General features: G+C 37.4%; 1 protein-coding gene and 1 long non-coding RNA gene across 4 annotated transcripts; one reads left to right on the forward strand and one right to left on the reverse strand.

The window, feature by feature from the left end:
• Positions 1–3,032: 3,032 nt before the first annotated feature.
• On the reverse strand, positions 3,033–9,364 carry LOC108441507. Of its 3 annotated transcripts, none has more exons than XR_005130101.1 (7): positions 9,168–9,364; positions 8,972–9,046; positions 6,229–7,934; positions 4,907–5,086; positions 4,702–4,767; positions 4,462–4,577; positions 3,033–3,381 (listed from the first exon to the last, which is right to left on the reverse strand). It is a non-coding gene; the product is annotated as an uncharacterized LOC108441507 (long non-coding RNA). The 3 variants fall into 3 exon arrangements; XR_005130102.1 differs by having other exon boundaries at positions 6,229–7,412; positions 7,842–7,934; positions 8,972–9,364; XR_001858945.2 differs by having other exon boundaries at positions 8,972–9,364.
• On the forward strand, positions 8,538–19,395 carry hacl1 (2-hydroxyacyl-CoA lyase 1). Its single transcript, XM_017721069.2, has 17 exons — positions 8,538–8,629; positions 10,022–10,126; positions 10,228–10,268; positions 10,372–10,452; positions 10,599–10,671; positions 10,762–10,839; positions 10,990–11,084; positions 11,888–12,000; positions 12,576–12,711; positions 12,982–13,087; positions 13,902–13,985; positions 14,385–14,486; positions 15,291–15,445; positions 15,579–15,737; positions 16,379–16,486; positions 17,016–17,202; positions 18,757–19,395. The coding sequence occupies exons 1-17, from the start codon at positions 8,576–8,578 to the stop codon at positions 18,787–18,789; spliced, it is 1,710 nt and encodes a 569-aa protein (XP_017576558.1). The 5' UTR covers positions 8,538–8,575; the 3' UTR covers positions 18,790–19,395.
• The last annotated feature ends 174 nt before the right edge of the window (positions 19,396–19,569 follow it).

Raw genomic sequence — 19,569 nt, forward strand, 5'->3', positions numbered from 1 at the left:
ACTGTTCTTAGGTGATAGAAGGGTGTAATGAAACTTTGGCCATTTAAAGTGAGAAGTGTCCTCTGTGGACAATAAGAGCTACAGCTCTCAGAAAATAGCTGATTGGCCTAAATATTCTACCAGAGGAAAGGTTGTAGAGATTAACTGAGCAAGTGTGGGGTACAAACTCCAAACCACTGTGTAATTATTTTGTGTAAAATGATTTCAACAGTCTAACTAAACACTCTGAAATTAAAAGGTTCTAGCTATAAAGACATTGTAAAATACCTTCTAATAGCTGGTAAATACAAACATGCATTGAATATCAATGTAATGTCACACATTTAAGCAGCAAAGTAAATCAGAAACACCTCCACGTACCAGGTACCTTGAGTGACTGATGTCTGATGTAAATTGATGTAAAGGCACAGCAAAACCACAGTATCGCTGCTTTCTTTGACAGATTCAATTTAGCATACATATAATAAACAGGTACATGCTATGTAAGACTTTATTTGTAACTACCCCATACTTTTCACTCATAACTACTTTTCATAACTACCCTCAATTTTTCACTCCATGGTACTGTGCAGTTAGTAACTTGCACTTACCTGGCTAACACCTAGAACTGTAAGAGACAGTAAAAAGCACTACCTGACTGGCTCAGGAACAGTCACACTCAAAACAGGGTTTGCAAGTCTCCACATTGAACAATATTGCAGTTTATTTACTGCCATGCAGTGAAAAGGGTATTTAAGGGAGAAATTCACTAGATGAAAAGACTGGAAAGTCCCCAGAACAGAACACAGAGGGTGGGAAGTCATGTGAAAGAGACACAGAAGAGATGAGCAGAAACATAGCATCCTTATCACTATGCTGTCTTAATATAAGATCAATAGAAATGGACAATAAACTTAAACAACCTTTGAAAACATATAATGTATCAGGATTTTCTTTTTATTTATTTCTATTTAGTAATTCACAAGTGATGACGGGTCTTATACACAATTCTTTGATTTATGGTAATGCCTCTACATGTATAAACAAATGACTTTGAATCTGGATCTTAATACATTGTACAAAGAAAACAATAAAGATGAGTTAGTGCAATAACACACTGTGAGTTTCATGTTTTCCTGAATCTCTGTATCTCAACTTTGATTAATACAGGTTCTAAATGTGTTTACTTATTAGCTCAAATGTTATTTAACTATCGCATGTTTTGGCAGCAAGCAATAACATTTCACTTGCTTTAATGACATAGGATACAGGCCAAGGGCTCTTAAAGTGACCACAGACAACTGACCAGCAGAGGTATTAGATCAAGGGAAGAAGGGAAAGAGACTAAATGAGAATGAGAAGTGACAAAATGAGTGTGAGTAAATGAGGGAGAGAGGAAAAGACAAAGAGATGAAAAGTGAAAGAGAAGCACACTGAGCGAGCGAAAAAAATACACGTGAGATTGTTATCACTGCTCCAAGTATCATGCAATAGTCGAGCATTCCCATCTCGCAGACACAATTCCACGAGATTGGATTTTTTTACTGTACTGGCTCAAATATTTGTGGAAACTGTGAGCTGCGAGTGATCGGCAAGAGCACAGGATAAGATCTGTGTGCCAGTGGAAAAAGAACTGGAAGGAGCTGGCCTTCCACATGCAAGATGCTGAGGCCTGAACACGTCCTTTGTTACACACACGCACACTCTTCAGACGTGCTGGGGTAGTCATTCAAAAAGTAATCCATTGCAAATGATTAATTACTTTATTCAAACTGCAATGGAGTGATAACTTAATTATTTAAATAAGTTCGATAACTTTCTTCATTTAATTATTTCTGGAAAGTCATCCTTCTACGTTATGTCTAGGTTACCCTCTAAAACCAACATAAATCTCTACCACATATAAAAGTACAAATGTAAACACAACAATCTTTTCAGTACTTTAAAAAATGGATTTGTGCTACTTAAGCTTGGTAATGTGAGCATAGCATTTGCTACTCTCTAAAACCCACACAAATCTGTACCACCTACAAGCACAACAGTCCTATCAGTGACTTACTATAAGGGAATAGCCAATCACAGCAAAGGTCATTTAAAAAGGACTACCACTATCCCTGCCTCCAAACAGGACAGCTAGATATGTTTCATTAGACTTATGAACAGCTAATGCTTTTTAAAAACATCTTACAGAGCTATTCCTGAAGGAAAATTAAGCCAGGTCTGTGTGGATAAGGTTGGGTCTCTCTCTTCTTTAGTGTGGGAATCTTGTGATTTTCATCACAATAAGAGTGACACATTTAGTTGATGCAGAAAGTACACACAAGCACAAATTACATATAGGGACAAGTACGAATAACCTACAAAGAGCAAATTTTAGTTTTTAAATGCATAATTAATCTTCTTCTTTCGGCTGCTCCCTTTAGGGGTCGCCACAGCAGATCATCTGCCTCCATCTTGCCCTATCCACTGCCTCCTCTACTTTTACACCAACCATCTCCATGTCCACCTTCACTACATCCATAAACCTTCTCTGAGGTCTACCTCTTCTGCTTCTACCCAGCAGCTCCATCTACCAACAATATTGTTCTGTAACAGGCATGCGTGTTACACAAGTAATGGAATTCTAATTAAACCAGGAACTGTATTGTGATTGCAAGAATGGATACTGTACATGCATTACAATTGCCACAGGAAAAAAGTAAATACATTGTGTTGCTCTCAATATTCTTTAGTCACACAACTACCATTTTTCTGCAACTGTTGCCCAAGGATCAATGTTATAGCAATACTGCATGAAGAGTAGAAAACTTGGGGGTAGATAATCAAGGCTGACAGCTGATAAAACACTCTACAACACATAAAAACATAACAGGGCCTTATTTTATTTTCCTTGGTTAGTCTGAGTGGCTCAAGATCAAATTCACATGCATAGACAAATTCTCCCTTGTGCAAGTTTCTAACCTCAGATGCCACATCATTAGCATGCAAAAATGAGAAGACAAGAAGACAAGACAAGATTTACCCCCCCCCCCCCCCCCCCCCCCCCAAAAAAAAATTTTTTTATCCTTAATGAGGATGGGTTTCCAAAAGATTTTATCGCAGGGAAAAAACTGCTGCTTTTGGACAACTGTCCACCAGATGGGACCTGCTGCTCAGAAGAGACAGATTTATGGAGAGTTTTCCATGCTTAACATGCAATGTGCTAATAAGCACACTGATACACCCAACTCCTATGGAACAGAGCAGAGGCTGGGAGTGAGACAATTGGCAAGGAAGCAGAATGAGACAGAAGCTGAGTTGTCGCTAGAGGTCAGCAAGGGTCATCAGGGCTGAGAGCAGGGAGCCTCATGGGACAGGAAGAGTCATAATGGGATATTCCAGTGCTCCTGCACCTGGACAGGCCTGAGGATGACAGGAAAAATAGAAGATGGAAATCATCTAAGGACAAGCCCCCCAATCCACCCTACAGCGCTCACAGCTTTAAAACACATCCCTGCACTTCCAAAGAAGAAACCAGACAGGGCCTTTGGTACACCTTGGACTTCTGGTTTCTACAAACAACTCACAGTCAAAGCCAAAAAGCCTTTTCAGTGGAAGATCCATATTGGCACAATTTAGTCCAAGACTCTACTTAATCTGCACCTGGAAAATAGAAGGCCCAAGAGTGTAAATCATGTTAAACATCCAGTTGGGTTGCTAACACAACACCTTAGCTGTTCTGACTTGCAGAAATTTCCAGTTGGAGATACAGCTAGAAGTTTATGTCTGACTCTTAGCCTTCCCAGTAAAATCCATGAAGTGGGCGATGATTTCATCAGGACCGAGTCTGATTGAGATGTGGTCAGTTGTTTAGAACAGGTAAGATCTTCCATTAAAATCACATAAGTATGCCTCATTAATTCTGTCACACAGGAAATACTTGTTTGTATTAGAAAACGTCTTGTTTGTAGAACTTCTTTCACTACTAAATACTCTAGTTTAGTGGGTTAGTCAGTCATTGGTAAGGCAAACAGGACATGTTATATCATAAAATACAACACACTAAATTCCTCTGCATTTTAAGATCACACACTTCACAGAAGCACCAACTAGCCTACATTCAACTTTGATAAGACTCAAATTGTAAGATGGCAAATAGGACAGACAGCCTAGCACAGTCAGACAATTGCACACTGTACTGTGTTTCAGACATTGTAAATCTCATTAAATTATTGAAGAATGCACACAGAATGCTCATGTCGTTTTGAGCATCCTAATGCAGTTTTGTGGAGCACCAGTTGACTCCCATGAAATATTGGATCAGACATTTTTTGCAGGCCAACTACATTATAATCGCATGTTAACTGCACCCTCTGCTGGCTGTATATTAGTAAGTGCTGCTGTCTACTAGTCTTCAGCCAAAGCTGAATCTGCTGTGAGGAACGGTTCCCTGTAGCGCAAATGTGTGGAACTATAATAGCAGTTTCTATGAACACAACATACCTGTAATGGATGTTCTTCACAGCACACATCACTGAGCTGGCCTGGGTCTCTGTGCCTGAATGATGCTTAGATTAACTGTCTTTCTCCCAGGCAGTAGTAGAACCATCTTCAGAGCGCTGAGGGCAACAGTTCAGAGAGAGGTAGGTGATAGGAGGCAACATGAGTTTATAGACCTAATCCTGTCACTAATTTAATTAATTTATGACCATTAAGTACAAGTTCTGAGGAGATTAGACATACCAAAATGCACACTTGTATAAGGAAGTAGAATGTGAAAGGAGGAACAGTCACATGAGAAGCAGAGATCTGAAAATGACCGAGATTTCTTACAATTATTTCATAGTATAGCACAAACTAGCACATTTTAGTGTAGTATTCTCTTACTCTCACTTAAGAGATTTGCTGATGGTTGTTTACAGAAGCTTAAAAAGTCAACTCTCCCCACCTCTTAGCCATTGATGGTCAGAGATGGAAGGTCCCCCTTCCATCCTCTGAAGTCAACCACAAACTCCTTTGTGTCTTCAATATAGATGTAAGTTATTCACCCTGCTCCACTCCACTTGTGCATGTACATGTGCATGTTTCCGGTTTATCATCAGTGGACACCAATCACACTGTTGTACATCTGTAAATTTGTATAATTTGACTGAATCAGAATCAGGTATATAATTACTGGTATACAAAGAGCATAACAGAGGAGACAGCCATGGGAGGCACCAGTATTGGTAATTACAGTAGAGAGTAGAAATCACACTTTTTGTTTTAACATCCTGCTTTCTATTAGACAGAAAATCAAGAATCCAATAGTACAATGTCTAGTGGACACTTAGCCGCTGAAGGCATGTAGAAATACAAGAAATTCCTCCTCTTCTACAACCAGTATAACTGCTCTAAATGCATTTCACTAGCTCCATGTTGGCACTACTACAATCCTCCATCAAATGTATCTCAGCATTAGGCCTCTAGGACATCTGGAAAACCTTCATAAGTCAGAATGATGTTGCAGGTACCAAACTTTAGCACAGGCAGAGGATGTACCACCAGATGCTTCTTATTGTGCAGTCTATACTTTAAAATTATACAATACCAAATATGGTTCCTTGAGCGACACACCCAATTCAAATCTTAAATTGAATTGCTTCAAATGTATGAAAAGGAGAAGCCACAACAATAGCTAGACTTTTGAAACAGATGACTTTGGTGAAAGCATTCAGTAAATCAAGTAAATCAAATGCTCGCTTGCTTTGCATAACATCTGGTCTGAACTGCACATGAATTCTGCTGGAGGAAAAGGTTTGAACCTCTTTAAATATGCATCATATGTGTTCACATGTTTTACATATAAATGAATACTGTTAAAGGACACCTGGCAGAATCAGAATATGATCATTGTGAAGAACACAGAGAGCCATATACTCATGTCAGTGGGTCATACAGGAGCTTGCTGTTGACAAAAACTTCCACCAAACTCTGTATGCCACCTAATGGATCACGTTTCTCCAAAGCTCCTCCAAAGCCCTTCCAAAGTAGACATGGCTGCTGTGGTTTGTACTGTCTTATTATTAAAGGAAAGAAAAATCTGTGTTCAGGCCTCTAACAGCGCTCTAGTGGTTTTATGTGGTTTGGGTCTGGACTTCATAACTTGGGTTCATAACTTATGGATATGCTGCTCTTCAGCTACAGAAGATTTTAAATAAGGTTAATTGTTTCTATGTTTATGCAGACCGTTCTGTCTTGAATAACTAAATGTTGTGTGTCTGGACTCACAGAAGATGCTTCAGTATTATTTATCCAGCTTTTTTGGTGTTGTTTAATATTGTTGTCCATTTCGCCTACACAAAATGAGAAAAATCCCTTATTAACACCATTCTGCTGAATTAGAAAACATAGAAATCTTTAAAATTGTACAATATAATACAGAATCATATACACATTTAATCAATCAATATATTATGTGCATTAAAATCCTTTGTGTTGGCTTTGAAGGTGCATCATAGATTTGACATTTACAGCATTTGGCAGACACTCTTATACAGAGCTACTTACAATTTGATCGTTTTGCACAGGTAGGCAAAAGTAGTGTTAGGAGTCTTGCCCAAGGATTCTTATTGGTTTAGTGTAGGGTGGTTACCCAGGCAGGGATTGAACCCTAGTCTACAGCATAGAAGGCACAGGTGTTACCCACTACACCAACCACGGATTTGACCCCAGAAAAATAATTTTTTTTCAAAAAGCTCAGACCAACATGTTAAACTAAGGCAGACATTCTGATGCCAAGAACACTCCACAGAGAAAAAGTAAGGTTCAATAGAGGTACTCAAAAAACGTTTGAGATTTCTAATGAAGACCAGTCTTTTAAGACTTCTAAGGCTAAGATTTTGCTCCATTTTCCTCTAATCTTTGGACAAAAACCAAGAAGAGAGAATGAGTGCTCTTTTCGATGCCTTATAACTGCCACAAATGAAACGCGTCTGTCCACACTGCTGTTTTCCCTCAGGAGCAAACTCTTAGAGCCAAAGTCAACCACGGACTTCTGGTAAAATTCTGTTCTCTTCTTTCTTCTTTATCCTGGGAATAGTGTGTTCTTTCGACTCACACTGAGTAGTGCGAATGAAAGAAATATGTTTCTCAGTCAGTAAAAAAAAAAAACAACAGCAACAGGAGTAGTTCCCCTCACACTATGCGCTTCTATCATCTTTAAAGGCTTATTCAGGGGATGGTCGTCCCTCTGCACTGGGACACTGAACACTGTGACTAATTGTCTGCCAAATATTTCTATAATCATGAGAATTACCAGAGAATGCATATATTTAGGTTCGCTATTCTAGACAAGGAGGCAAAAGAAAGATAAAGAGATATGAAAATATTCTGCAGATCTTTTCAACTTTTCCAAAGTGTTCTTTACTCCAGGGTCTCAGACACGCACAGACTTCATGCAAACCAACTGAAAGCTGAAATTGACACACAGGCAAATTAATAGAATAGGCATTACACAAATAGTAACAAACATAACATACGTACAACATTCTCCTACACATTCTCTACACATTAGACTGTCAATTCCATATTGTGGCAAATAAATAGACTTCATACTGTCTACACTAAATGAAAAGAAGAAATGAAAAAGACTGCTCAGTGTAAAAATCAAATTTAAAACTGAGTTTTATATAGAATGATTTCATGTTTGAATGGCTCTCTGCATGGTGAAATGTTTCTTAAGATTGATGGAGAATCTGTAGCTCTATATAGCACCAAAAAGGGTTCTGCTATTGTTGCACAAACTTAACAAATAGCAGAACACTTTTTGCTGCTTTTTGGATACTATACTGGTGGTAAATGTTGCCCTTCATATAACTAATAATGTATTTACTGAAACTTACTTTTCTTACATTTCTTGAATACGAAGACGAAGACGAAGAATGGAGCTCCTGTAGGGTCCCTTCTGTTCAGAACTGGCCCTACAACTGTCAACACTTTAACCCAAATGAATGCTTTGTAATAAACCTGATCATAATAATAACAAAATTTTATATACATAAGGTGAAACATGCATCACATCTGTATGCACAGATCCATGTAATTGCATTTCTACATTAGTGAGATGGCACCAGCAGCTAAATAATAAATACTGTAAATCCGTTGCTATGTTAAAGCTTTTCAATGTTATTGAAATCCCAGTAGTATTCTTTTTCTTGTTTTTCTCTCTTCTTTTTTTTATTGTGTGTTTTGTTTATTCTGGGCTGTGAAGGCTGTAAGGATTGTTACACATACATATATATATATATATATATATATATATATATATATATATATATATATATATATATATATATATACATACATATTCATATATACATTATATATATATATGCTTGAAATAAGAAGGCCAGAAAAAATGATTATGGTAAACATCTGATATTACAATGATTTTGCAGTATATTTAAAAGAGAATTATTAGTTACAGTTAATAACCCAATCTTTAAGCCTGTTTATAGTGAGTGCTTTTCTCTCCGAGTTGAGCTCTCTGTTAACGTTAGCTCTTACCGCCAAGCGTATAATAGCCGCGCACCCACATTTGTCGTGTGGCTAGTTTAACCGCCGAGGTAAAAGCAAGATGGCAGAAGCAGTGACAGGAGCTCAGATTATTGCTGAGGCGCTGAAGTCTCAGGTTAGTGTAATAACACTGTAAATCTTTTATTCCTAACCCGGCGCGGTTTCGCGACTGTTTAACTAACCTAGTTAAGCCGAGAATGTGAGAAATAATTAGCTTTAAATGCTAGCTAGCTAAGACAGAAGATCAGCCATAGTGATTTACTGGTTCATTGTATGTGTTCTTCGTGACTGTTTATCAGCGCCAAAGCTGCTCAACTACTACTAGTTAACGTTAACTTGCAACTTTTTTTCAATCTGAAAGGAACGTTGGCTAATAAACTCAGAACATGCTATAAACTCGTCAGTTTAGTCAGGTCCTTCGATAAATTCAACTGGAACAAAACGTTAGCCAACTCACCTTTGGCACAGTGCTCAGGTTCAACCAGGTCCATTGCAGTGCTCTCATTAACCAGCCAACGCGAACCTCTGCAAACTAGAAGTTACCAGTTTTAGCCTTTCTAAGATATCTAAGGCTATAAATGCAACTACAGTGCACACGCTATGTGAGCTTCGTCGTGGTTCTATACTGTGGCTGTGTAACTAGTTAGCTATACCATCAGTAGAAGTCCATTGGTGTAGTATTTGGTTTTGGACGCAGCTTATGAGTCCAAAAGGATCCAAACAGCCTTTCTGATTACTGAATTCAGCTACTTTAAGAAATCTAAGCTAATAACACAGCTTTTCAACTGCTTGCAGATGAATTAGACCAAGTAACGTCCTGCGCTGTGACATCACATCCAAAACTAGGAAGCAGTCTGGTGCACTACACTCAGCATTGAAGCCTTAAACCATTAAAACTGCATATGCTGTTCTTCTTGGCAACAAGAACCTCAATTAATGCAAAGCCATCACAATGCTGGTCGGAAAATCAGTGAAATTGTTCAGCCCTACTTAAAGGTGCACAGTTACTGACATAGGTGTTCAGTTGTGCACACACAGGTTGTATAAGACCCAGCTGCACATGTGCCTAATGTCACCATGTCCAGTTCCAAGAGTCAGCTAGAGGGGTATAAAGTCCCTCAGCATTGGCCTGTGAAGCATTACACCATGTTCTCTGGAGTGAAGGAGCTCCATTTGATAACTTTGGTATGGCTTGGAGTGGCATTTGTGATCCAAAGCTAATCACCAATGTCAGTACCTGACCTCACTAATGGTCTTGAGACCATTAATAATAATTTATTATTTTTTTCATGTTTTATTGATAATATATTAAATAAGCCCTCCCACTTTACTCTATGATAGGATGCACCCAGATGCCTATTCTGTTCACTGACCGTGTTTTTTCTGAAAGACGACAAAGCCTTTAGAAGAGACAGAGGAGTTTTAAATTTTGATGCACTGTTTTGAATATCACTGTTTAGAGTTGTTGAAGCTATTTGCCTACTGTATAGCAATGTTTTTGTTACAGAATGTGGAGTACATGTTTGGTGTTGTTGGTGTGCCCGTCATTGAGGTGGCCATGGCTGCTCAAGCTGCGGGTATCAAGTATGTGGGAATGCGCAACGAACAAGCAGTAAGACCACCTCAGCTCACAGCCTTTTAATTTGGGGATTCTGTTTTTTGAGTTAAAACCACAGTCCCAATTCTTTACCGGTACTGTTTCTTGTTCAACAGGCCTGCTATGCTGCTTCTGCAATTGGGTATTTGACTGGATGGTATGTGTTTACTTCATGTCCCATCACTCTAAATGTTTTTGCTTTTTGTTGTATGTAAGACTTAGATTTATTTAATAGGTTCCTCTTTGCCTCTCTCTGGCAGTCCAGCAGTTTGTCTGGTCGTGTCAGGGCCTGGACTGATCCATGCACTTGGTGGAATGGCCAACGCTAATATGAATTGCTGGTAATGCAGATACACTTGAAAAACTCAGCGTTTTTACCAGATCAGATTAGAGACTTTAGAAGTCACACATATAGACTTAGTTTGTCTGTTTGTTTCCTTTTAGGACTTTTTCACATCACTGATACTGTGTCTTTGTTTAATTACAGGCCTGTAATAGTCATTGGAGGTTCCTCTGATCAGAACCAGGAGACCACTGGAGCATTTCAAGAGTTCCCTCAGGTTTGTTTTGTAATTTACACACATATTTTGAGCTCTATATGTTGAGTTTGTCTCAGCAAAAGTCAATTAGTCTCTCCTATTCTTGATCAGGTGGAAGCCTGTCGCCTTTACAGCAAGTTTTCTGCCCGTCCAAGCAGTCTGGCCATGATTCCAGCTGTAGTTGAAAAGGTGAAGTTAGATTATGTTTCTTATTTTATTATCTTTATTGTACTTTTTCTAGACATAAATGTCTGCCCTTAATGATACCTTTTTCCTCTTGTGGAGAAAAAAAGATGATAAACGTCATGCTCCTAAAGATTTGAAACCTATTTTCATTAGGCTGTAAGGAGCAGCATTTATGGCCGTCCAGGGGCATGCTACATAGACATTCCTGGAGACATGGTGAATGCCAAAGTGGACCGGACCAATGTCAGGTGAACCATGCTGTAGAAGCATAGGCTTAGGTGGGATGTAATTAATGCAGACACTGGTAGCCTAGTGATATGAGCAGACACCAATATTATTCACGTTGCAATTAAAGACATGCGCCACTGTGCTTTTCCTTCATGCCACAACTACCAGCTATATCTATAACTGATGTTTTAGTTTTAATAAATAAAAAGTTGTCTTTTAAATTAGCTAGATATTGCTGGGATGAGCTCTAAGGCAACAGAGACAAAAGGAGAATATAGGAGAGGGGTTGTCAGTTCTGGTTCTGGAGGGCTGGTGTCCAGCACAGTTTTGTGATTTCTCTGCTCAGACTCTCTTGCTTTAACTCACTGGTTAATGATCAGTTTCAGTAGGTGTGTTTAAAATGACTAAACTGTGCTGGACACCAGCCTTCTAGGACCAGAATTGATGATTCCTGCTGTAGAAAGAAAAGGTGCCCTAGTAAAGGTAATTACATAACCCAAACATCTGGTGTGTTAAGAAAATAATCATCAAATATTTTTAGTCACACTCTTTTACCAAGAAAAATAACTTTCAAATATTATTTATTATTGTATAACTCTATAAAGCAATTTTAAGCTCTGACCACTAGGTGGTGCAGTGTCCCCAGCTCTGTCTGTATAAACAGGGCCTTTTTCATACTTTGCTTGTCACGTCAGACTATGTATAATGGCCTGTTGTTAATTTAAAATAACAGTAAATAAAAAAACAGTTGTGTATGTAGCGAGAGGGATGCGTTTGTGTTTCCCACACTGATTGAACCCTCTTAATTTTACTTTTGCTTTAGGTTTGTATCCTGCTGTCCCTCTCCACCAGCGAGCCTGGCAAACAGTCAAGAAATCTCAGAGGCTGTTGGAGTTCTTAAACAGGCTCAGAGACCACTGATCATCATTGGCAAAGGTAACAGAAAAAAATGAATTTCCACTTGTTTTTTTTCTTCTCTCGTTCTTTTCTTCTTGCTCTTATGACACTTGTATGTACATTCTAAATAATCTAAAGTATTGAGACATCATCTCTAACTGCAGATAAAATGAACTGGAAGATGTCCACTTTATTTTTATTTTAGAAAAGGTCAGTCTGAAAAGTTTTCCATTGTTACTGTGGAAGAGCCTGCAGGACATGGTGAATCTTAGCATATGTTACTGGAGTGCAGCTAAAAATTCTAAAATCACCTTTATGCAGTGATCATTGAAGGCAGTACTGCAGTAAAGAAAAGTGCATGTTTATCGAAACCAGAAAGTGCTAAAGAGCTAATGTCTCTAATGCCTGTTCTCAACAAAGTTGTATATAGAGGCATTGTATTTTACAGTTAAAGCATTATTACTGTATTTTTAGTAGGACAGTATATTTCACATAATGGAACATGAGGTGGTATCCTTGTCTGCACTGAATGAATTGTCGTCTTGTGCAGCTACAGCACTGCGAATAGTTTTGCCTTATTTAAATGTGTGAATAGTGTGTTATCCTTGATGTAGGTGCAGCATATGGCAGAGCAGAGAATGAGATTAAAGAACTGGTGGAACTGAGTGGGATACCGTTTCTGCCCACACCAATGGGGAAAGGAGTGCTTCCTGATGACCACCCTAACTGTGTGTCTGCTGCTCGATCCAGGTGCAGATAAAATCTCAACCAGTCACACGTTTCCTTACTGTGTGCAGTAAACATCTGCAGAAATTACAGGTTCAAGTGAGGGTTTTCATAAGTCACCATATTCATACAGTCTTACAAAAGTAAAATGTTTTTTTATAAATTTCCCCTCAGAGATCAATAAAGTATATATGTCTGTCTGTCTCTATCTAAAATATTGCATTGCATTCAGATGTGTGGCTCTGCATATTTAACCTTTTCTAAAAACCTACTTTAAACTCCATCTGTCTTCAGAGCTCTACTGCAGGCAGATGTGGTGTTGCTTCTGGGAGCCAGACTCAACTGGATCCTGCACTTTGGCTTCCCACCCAGATTCAGCCCTAATGTAAAAGTAATTCAGGTAGGTTAAGAGCAGTGGCAAATAGCCATTGTTAGCGCTAGGCCTTCAGTTCAGTCCATAAGTGTAAAACAAAAACATCTACAATGATGCTAATTTCTGCTAGTGTCCCTATGAGGTATCTAACGGTATGTCAGCACTGAGTTAACACTGGTATGCAAAAGCATTTTTTTGATTGTTCTGGATTCTGTAGTTTTTATTTTAAGCCTGTAACGGATATTAACATTTAATTTAATTGTATTTGCAGTTTTACATTGAATCCTTCAGTGATGAGCACTTTACAATACTTGCAGAAGTTAATACAAAAGCCATATATTTTTAGTTCCAAGAAATAATTAGGCCTTCTTTGCAGGCTTTCTCACTAGTTAAGAGTGTACATGTAGATTTAGCTTCACCCACTCACTAAATTGTGGAGACATTTGAAAAAACAAACTTTTAAACTTGCTCCTTTTGTAGCACTCAGCATTATATAGAGGAATGGTGTACTGAAATCCAACACCTTTTGTGCAGTTATGGTTTATATAAAACTTTTATTTATATTAAGGGCAGTTTTGCATACTTTTCAATATAGTCAGCATAGTCATTCTCAGTTTTCAGGTTTTCTCAGTTAATCCAGATTATTTTGTGAGCACAGGAAAACGTGACACCCATTACTGGTGAACTGTCTTACTACAAGCTCATTACATGAGTATCATTCTGGTCTCTGCTTGTATTCTGGATTAAAAGATTTGATGGACCTGTTGTGTATGAAGTATATGTAATTTGAATGCATTAAATCAAACATAGATCAAGCATTAAATGCATGATCTGTGTGCAGGTGGATGTGTGTGCAGAGGAGTTGAGTAATAACGTAAGAGCTGCTGCAGCACTGCTGGGAGACGTGAGGGCTGTAGTGGGCCAGGTATCTACACTACAGCAGAAATCACATTATCCTTTATGACATCGCTGTCACAGGAAAAACTCATATAGTCCTTTTTTTCCATTTTATTTTGTTGCACCTGTGAAAATGCAAACTGCCGTTTATGTTATGTGAACATTTCATGATGAATAGACTAAAATTAATTATGAAATAACCCTTCATGTTAATAATAAGAAGGCTGATGTATAGAAGTTAAGAAATTTTTTTTTCATTTTCAGTTACCTGTTGAGATACAATGTTTTCTTATGGTAGTGACAATATGGGCATATTTTGATACCCTCTCCTTATGATACATTCGGTACACAGACATAGACAGTACACTTTGTGTCTTTTAATGATGAATTAAGCTTTAGTGAGTAATTTTATCCTACTGAATTCTAGTTGTTAGAGAGCCTGAAGTCAGACAGATGGAGATACCCATCAGACACCGAGTGGTGGATCACACTGAGAGAAAAGATGGCTTCCAATGCTCAGATATCAAAGGTAAGTTGAGCTACTAATGTAATTGACAAAGCACAGGTCTAGATTGAAGTTTTTCTTTTCATTAATGCTTTACAGTTACTCCATGTATGTGAAGCATTCATGGCATATTCATAAACAGTTCAGTAACACAATTACACAATGATTTTGAAACTGTCATTGAATCGTTTATTCGTAATGAGTATTTACTGTATCGAAAACTCACTCAATGATGCTTAGTATATAAACCATGATATGTTCATAAACTAATTAAAATCTACATGAATAATTTGATACTGAACACACAGCAAACTTACTCAGGAGATATCTAACTTACATTCATTATTATCATATATGTAAGTGTTAAAAATGATTATTAAACAGTAAATATTTTGTGAAACCCTTGCACAAGTTAATGTAAGGTATAAGAATATGAAATGTTATGAATTTTCTTCATTTTTCTGTCAAGCATGAACAATATTAAGAAAACAGTGTTGCCAGCAGTATGTACATTAAATGAGTTTTTGCTTAGCATTGTATTCCATGAAAAGAATGTATTTTTTTTACATGAACATATCATGACATATACACTATGCATCACTGAATGACTTTTCAATATATTAAAATATATACTTGTTACTCTTGAATGAATGTATTTAAGAAATGTTTCAAAATGATTATGTAATGTATTGAAGTTTCACAGGTTTGTTCTGCCATATGCCAATGAATCTGCCATAAAGGCTTCATGTATATGTAGCTACTATAAAATGCTGTTATCTATTTTTTGGCTTGCATGACAGTCTTCTTTTTTTTCCCACTTATTTGCAGGCTCTTGCTCTCCATGCCACGCTGCCCATGAACTACTACACTGCATTCCACAATATTGCTGAGCTCCTGCCCAAAGACTGCATCATTGTGAGTGAGGGAGCCAACACCATGGACATCGGCCGCACCATGCTGCTCAACCACTTTCCCCGACACAGGTCTCTCTCTGCTTTTTGAGTTCAGTGACATTGCAGCTGTGAACATATTCATAGTTGTGGATTTGGCTCTGTAAAGCAAAAAAAAATATTGAATCTTAAAGGCTACAATGACATGCTATGGGCTCTTCTTCAGATTGGATGCAGGGACTTTTGGCACTATGGGAGTGGGGCCTGGTTTTGCCATTGCATCAGCAGTACTGGAGAAATCCCAGGAGACAGGACGGAGAGTGGTGTGTGTGGAGGGCGACAGTGCCTTTGGATTCTCAGGCATGGAAGTAGAAACCATGTGCAGGTACCCACTCAGCGGCAATCATCATCTTTCTTATCACTTTAAATTCTGGCATATGTTTATACTTTCTGCTTCTCAAACATTCAGTCAGGTTGCAATTGCACTGAAAAATTCTTAGTCTGTATTAGAACCAAAATTTCAGGCCCAGTTAACATGTGATATTGAATATTGGTGTCGGCAGATAAACACTAAAAATCTATCAGACCAATGATATTTTAAATGAGTATTTCATAACATATTTATTGTACTGTAGAGCACTATGTTTAGGTGATGCTGGGCCACTGTGCTAAAGCATCTGTGTTTTATTTTATTATTTTTTTCTTTTTTGTAACTCTAAAGAAATGTTATATTTCTCTTCAGTGTCAGTACAGGTAAATCTGGTTGCAAAATCTACATTTTATGAATGTTTATTTATCAGCCTGTGCAGATATGTACAAGAAATATTGCATATCAGCATTGGCACATAATTCTCATATTGGTGCATCCCTAGAGCTGCACAAAAGGCTTATATACATTCAAATGTTCTTCAGAAGTGCTTAAATATATGTACCATCACTTTTTTACAGGATTGCCTATATTTGTGTATTTGTATGTTGTGTGTATAAACTGTACAGTTTGCATGTTTGATACACTACTTTTTACAGATATAAGCTGCCAGTTATCATAATCGTCATCAACAATAATGGCATCTACAGTGGGGTGGATCCAGAGACATGGAAGCAGATGGAGAAGATGGGAGACATGACCACTGTGTGAGTCTTGTGCCTCTGTGACAGACTGACAGGTTGCTGCTAAAGCTGCTGATTAGGATTCATATAATTGCAGGTTTGATTCTGGTTGTGCACTCAGGGCAGAATTACTCCAGGAATATTGCAGCATGGACACTATGCCACTAAGTGACTTTTTCTATAACATATGATAAAATATATGATATGACATTTTTAAAGCAATATGTATTTTAGCGGTATATGCATTAGTGTGTAAATGTGACCTCATAGTGATTCATTTTAATTAAGTTATTTGAGAAAACTATTCAGTTAATCATAAAACATCAGATTTCATCAAATTATTTTTAAAAAGGCACTGTGATGCATAGTAACCAGAGGAACTTATTTACACATCAGTGGAATACAGACAATAAAATGGTACACAGTTTTGTATTTTTTGATCAGATGAGTGCATACTTTATTTAATAGTGTTATAATGGAACAAAATGATGCAGTTAACTTGACACCTTCAGATGCATGATTTTTACATGCTTAGTGTGTATGTTTGTTTCAGAGCCCCTCCAGTGACGCTCCTGCCAGAGGCACGGTATGAACAGGTGATGTGTGCGTTTGGAGGCTGTGGGTATTTGGTGCGGACAGTGGAAGAGCTGCGCAGTGCACTACAGCAAAGCCTGAGAGACACAGCCATGCCAAGCCTACTCAACGTGCTTATAGACCCAGCAGCCGACCGCAAGCAACAGGTGTCCTACAGCACACATATGCACACATCTCAAGCAAACGTCTATATAGGAGTCATTATTTATTATTCAAGAGTTGTTGTTTTTATCATTTGAAACTTCTTATATCAATGCAGCTGGTAAAAACACAAAAGATACTGAGAATTGGGTGATTTCCCAACAACAGTAAATTGTGACACAATATATCAGGATGCAAATGTGCAATAAGTGACAGTGAGTATTATAGGATATTCTAGTAATTGTGGCATCAACCAAAGTAAATCAAGAAAAAAAAACTAAAATACTGATGCATGGTACAAAAATTCAGAGAATGCTGCTTTGTCAGAAACTAGGCCTTTTTGCTTTGTATACCAATTCTCAAGTATAAAAACTTTATTCTCATTATCAAGAAAAAGTCGAGTGAAATAGCTCAGAGACCCTCCTGAATAGTCCCCTAATTCAGTCGCATAGACTTTAAAATTTAAGAAATATCCTGTACAGTCTTATGCAAAAGTTTAAAAAATTCTCTGTCAGATTTTGTTTTGTTGATTTTCTAAGTGAAAATGAGTTGTGTGCTATGTTTTACAGGGAACAAATGTTCCTCAGATTTTAGGGCAAAATGTCTACTTATTGAGTTTAACATATTGGAAAAGAAACAGACCTCATTTATGTTTTATTTTTCCCAATATGTTAAATTAAATAAAAAGTAATCAAACATTAAAATGAACAGAAGTGTGTTCTCTGTAGATGCCGTTTTATTTTATTTTCACTTAGAAAATCAACAGATGGTAATTTGACCAGGCGTGACGAAACTTTTGTACATGATTGTATCTGTTGGTCTGAATCTGTAAGTTGTTAATTTGAAAATTTTATTGATGCAGAAATCAACACAAGGACTCTCTGTTATTCTCTGTAGTGGCTCTGTAGTATTAAAGGTCTCTGGCAAATGTAAAGTGTTAATTGCACTGCAGGCCAGTAGATACACACTCACACAAACACATATAAACACCTCTGACCCCAGCAACCTTGCTATTTGTAGACCTATTATTGAGAGGAGTGACCTGCTATGTTAAGCTGTGTGTGTTCATGGCAAACACAAATTGAAGGATTGGGTGTCATATTGACTGTGGAACACCCTCAATCTGTGTGTGTGGGCAACAGGCTTATGCAGATGAATAGACTCTACATGTGTAGTGACCACATTTTAAACAATAGGCCAAATGTGCTTCAGCACATTTTAGATACTTCAAATGAAATTTTCTGTAAGATAATATTTCTTCATTTTGTTATGCTTAGAAATACTGATACGTTTGCCATGGTGTTTTACAGTTACAGTAAAAGCAGAGGTTCAACCAGTCAAACCAAGAGGACAAACAGTCTGTCCATATTTTTGTTGCAATCCAAAAAAAAGTTTCCCAAATATAAAAAAAGACATGCTATCTGTATCCTTGGGAACTAGACTGGAACCTCTGGTTTCTGGACAAGCTCTGAATACAATGTCTGTTCTTCATTCTGACCCTTTCTTTTCTATTTGTGTTTGTTTTTCTGTCTGCCTGTCTGTCTGTCTATCTGTTTTAGGATTTCCCCTGGCTCACTCGCTCCAATCTGTAAGAGAGTTAAAAGAGGCATTAAGCCAGAACATTTTACCATCCATCACTTTCCCACTCTGCTCTTACAGTCAGTGGTCAGCTCTTTCATTACTAACGACTGATCAGAGCTTCAGCAGTGCCTACTGTGTCAGGTGCTCTGTATGTTGAATCTACTTTGTAGTACTTTGAACGTGAGAACCTGAATTTTAGTGTAATATCTTCATAAAATGGTGCCATATCATGCACAAATGCTGCCTCTCAAAGTTTTGGAATCATAATTGTTTTAAAATAAAAAACAATGTTGCTGATATATATCTGATACTATGCAGCTTCATCAGATATTTTGTAGGAAATTGTAACTTCTATTTGTTTAAGATGATGAATGGAACTGTGGATGAAAGCTGAAAAGTTTATAATGAATTTATATTAATTCAAGTTTGTAATGAATTTAATATCTAGAATGTTTTGTTTAGAATGTTAATGTCTCAAATTTGCAAAGCAGGGATCAAATCCAAAGTTGGGTACTTTGATTGATAAACAGGTGTAAATAGGCAATTAAAATACAGTAAATAATTTTGTAACTTATTGTTATGAACTACTTTAAATGCTAAATAAAACCTCAAATTACTGTTTGGTTTATATTATTTAAATATGAACTACAAAAAAATCAGTTGATAAATTAAAGAAGGTAGGTAGGTAGGTTTCATGTTTTAAAAAACAGTTGTAATATTTTGTTACTAATGTGCGACTTTAAAAGGAAACTATTTTTTAAATCAATATATTTAATTAAAATGGTTTAGAG

This window comes from Pygocentrus nattereri, chromosome 3 (genome assembly GCF_015220715.1).
Source record: "Pygocentrus nattereri isolate fPygNat1 chromosome 3, fPygNat1.pri, whole genome shotgun sequence".
Taxonomy (NCBI): domain Eukaryota; kingdom Metazoa; phylum Chordata; class Actinopteri; order Characiformes; family Serrasalmidae; genus Pygocentrus; species Pygocentrus nattereri.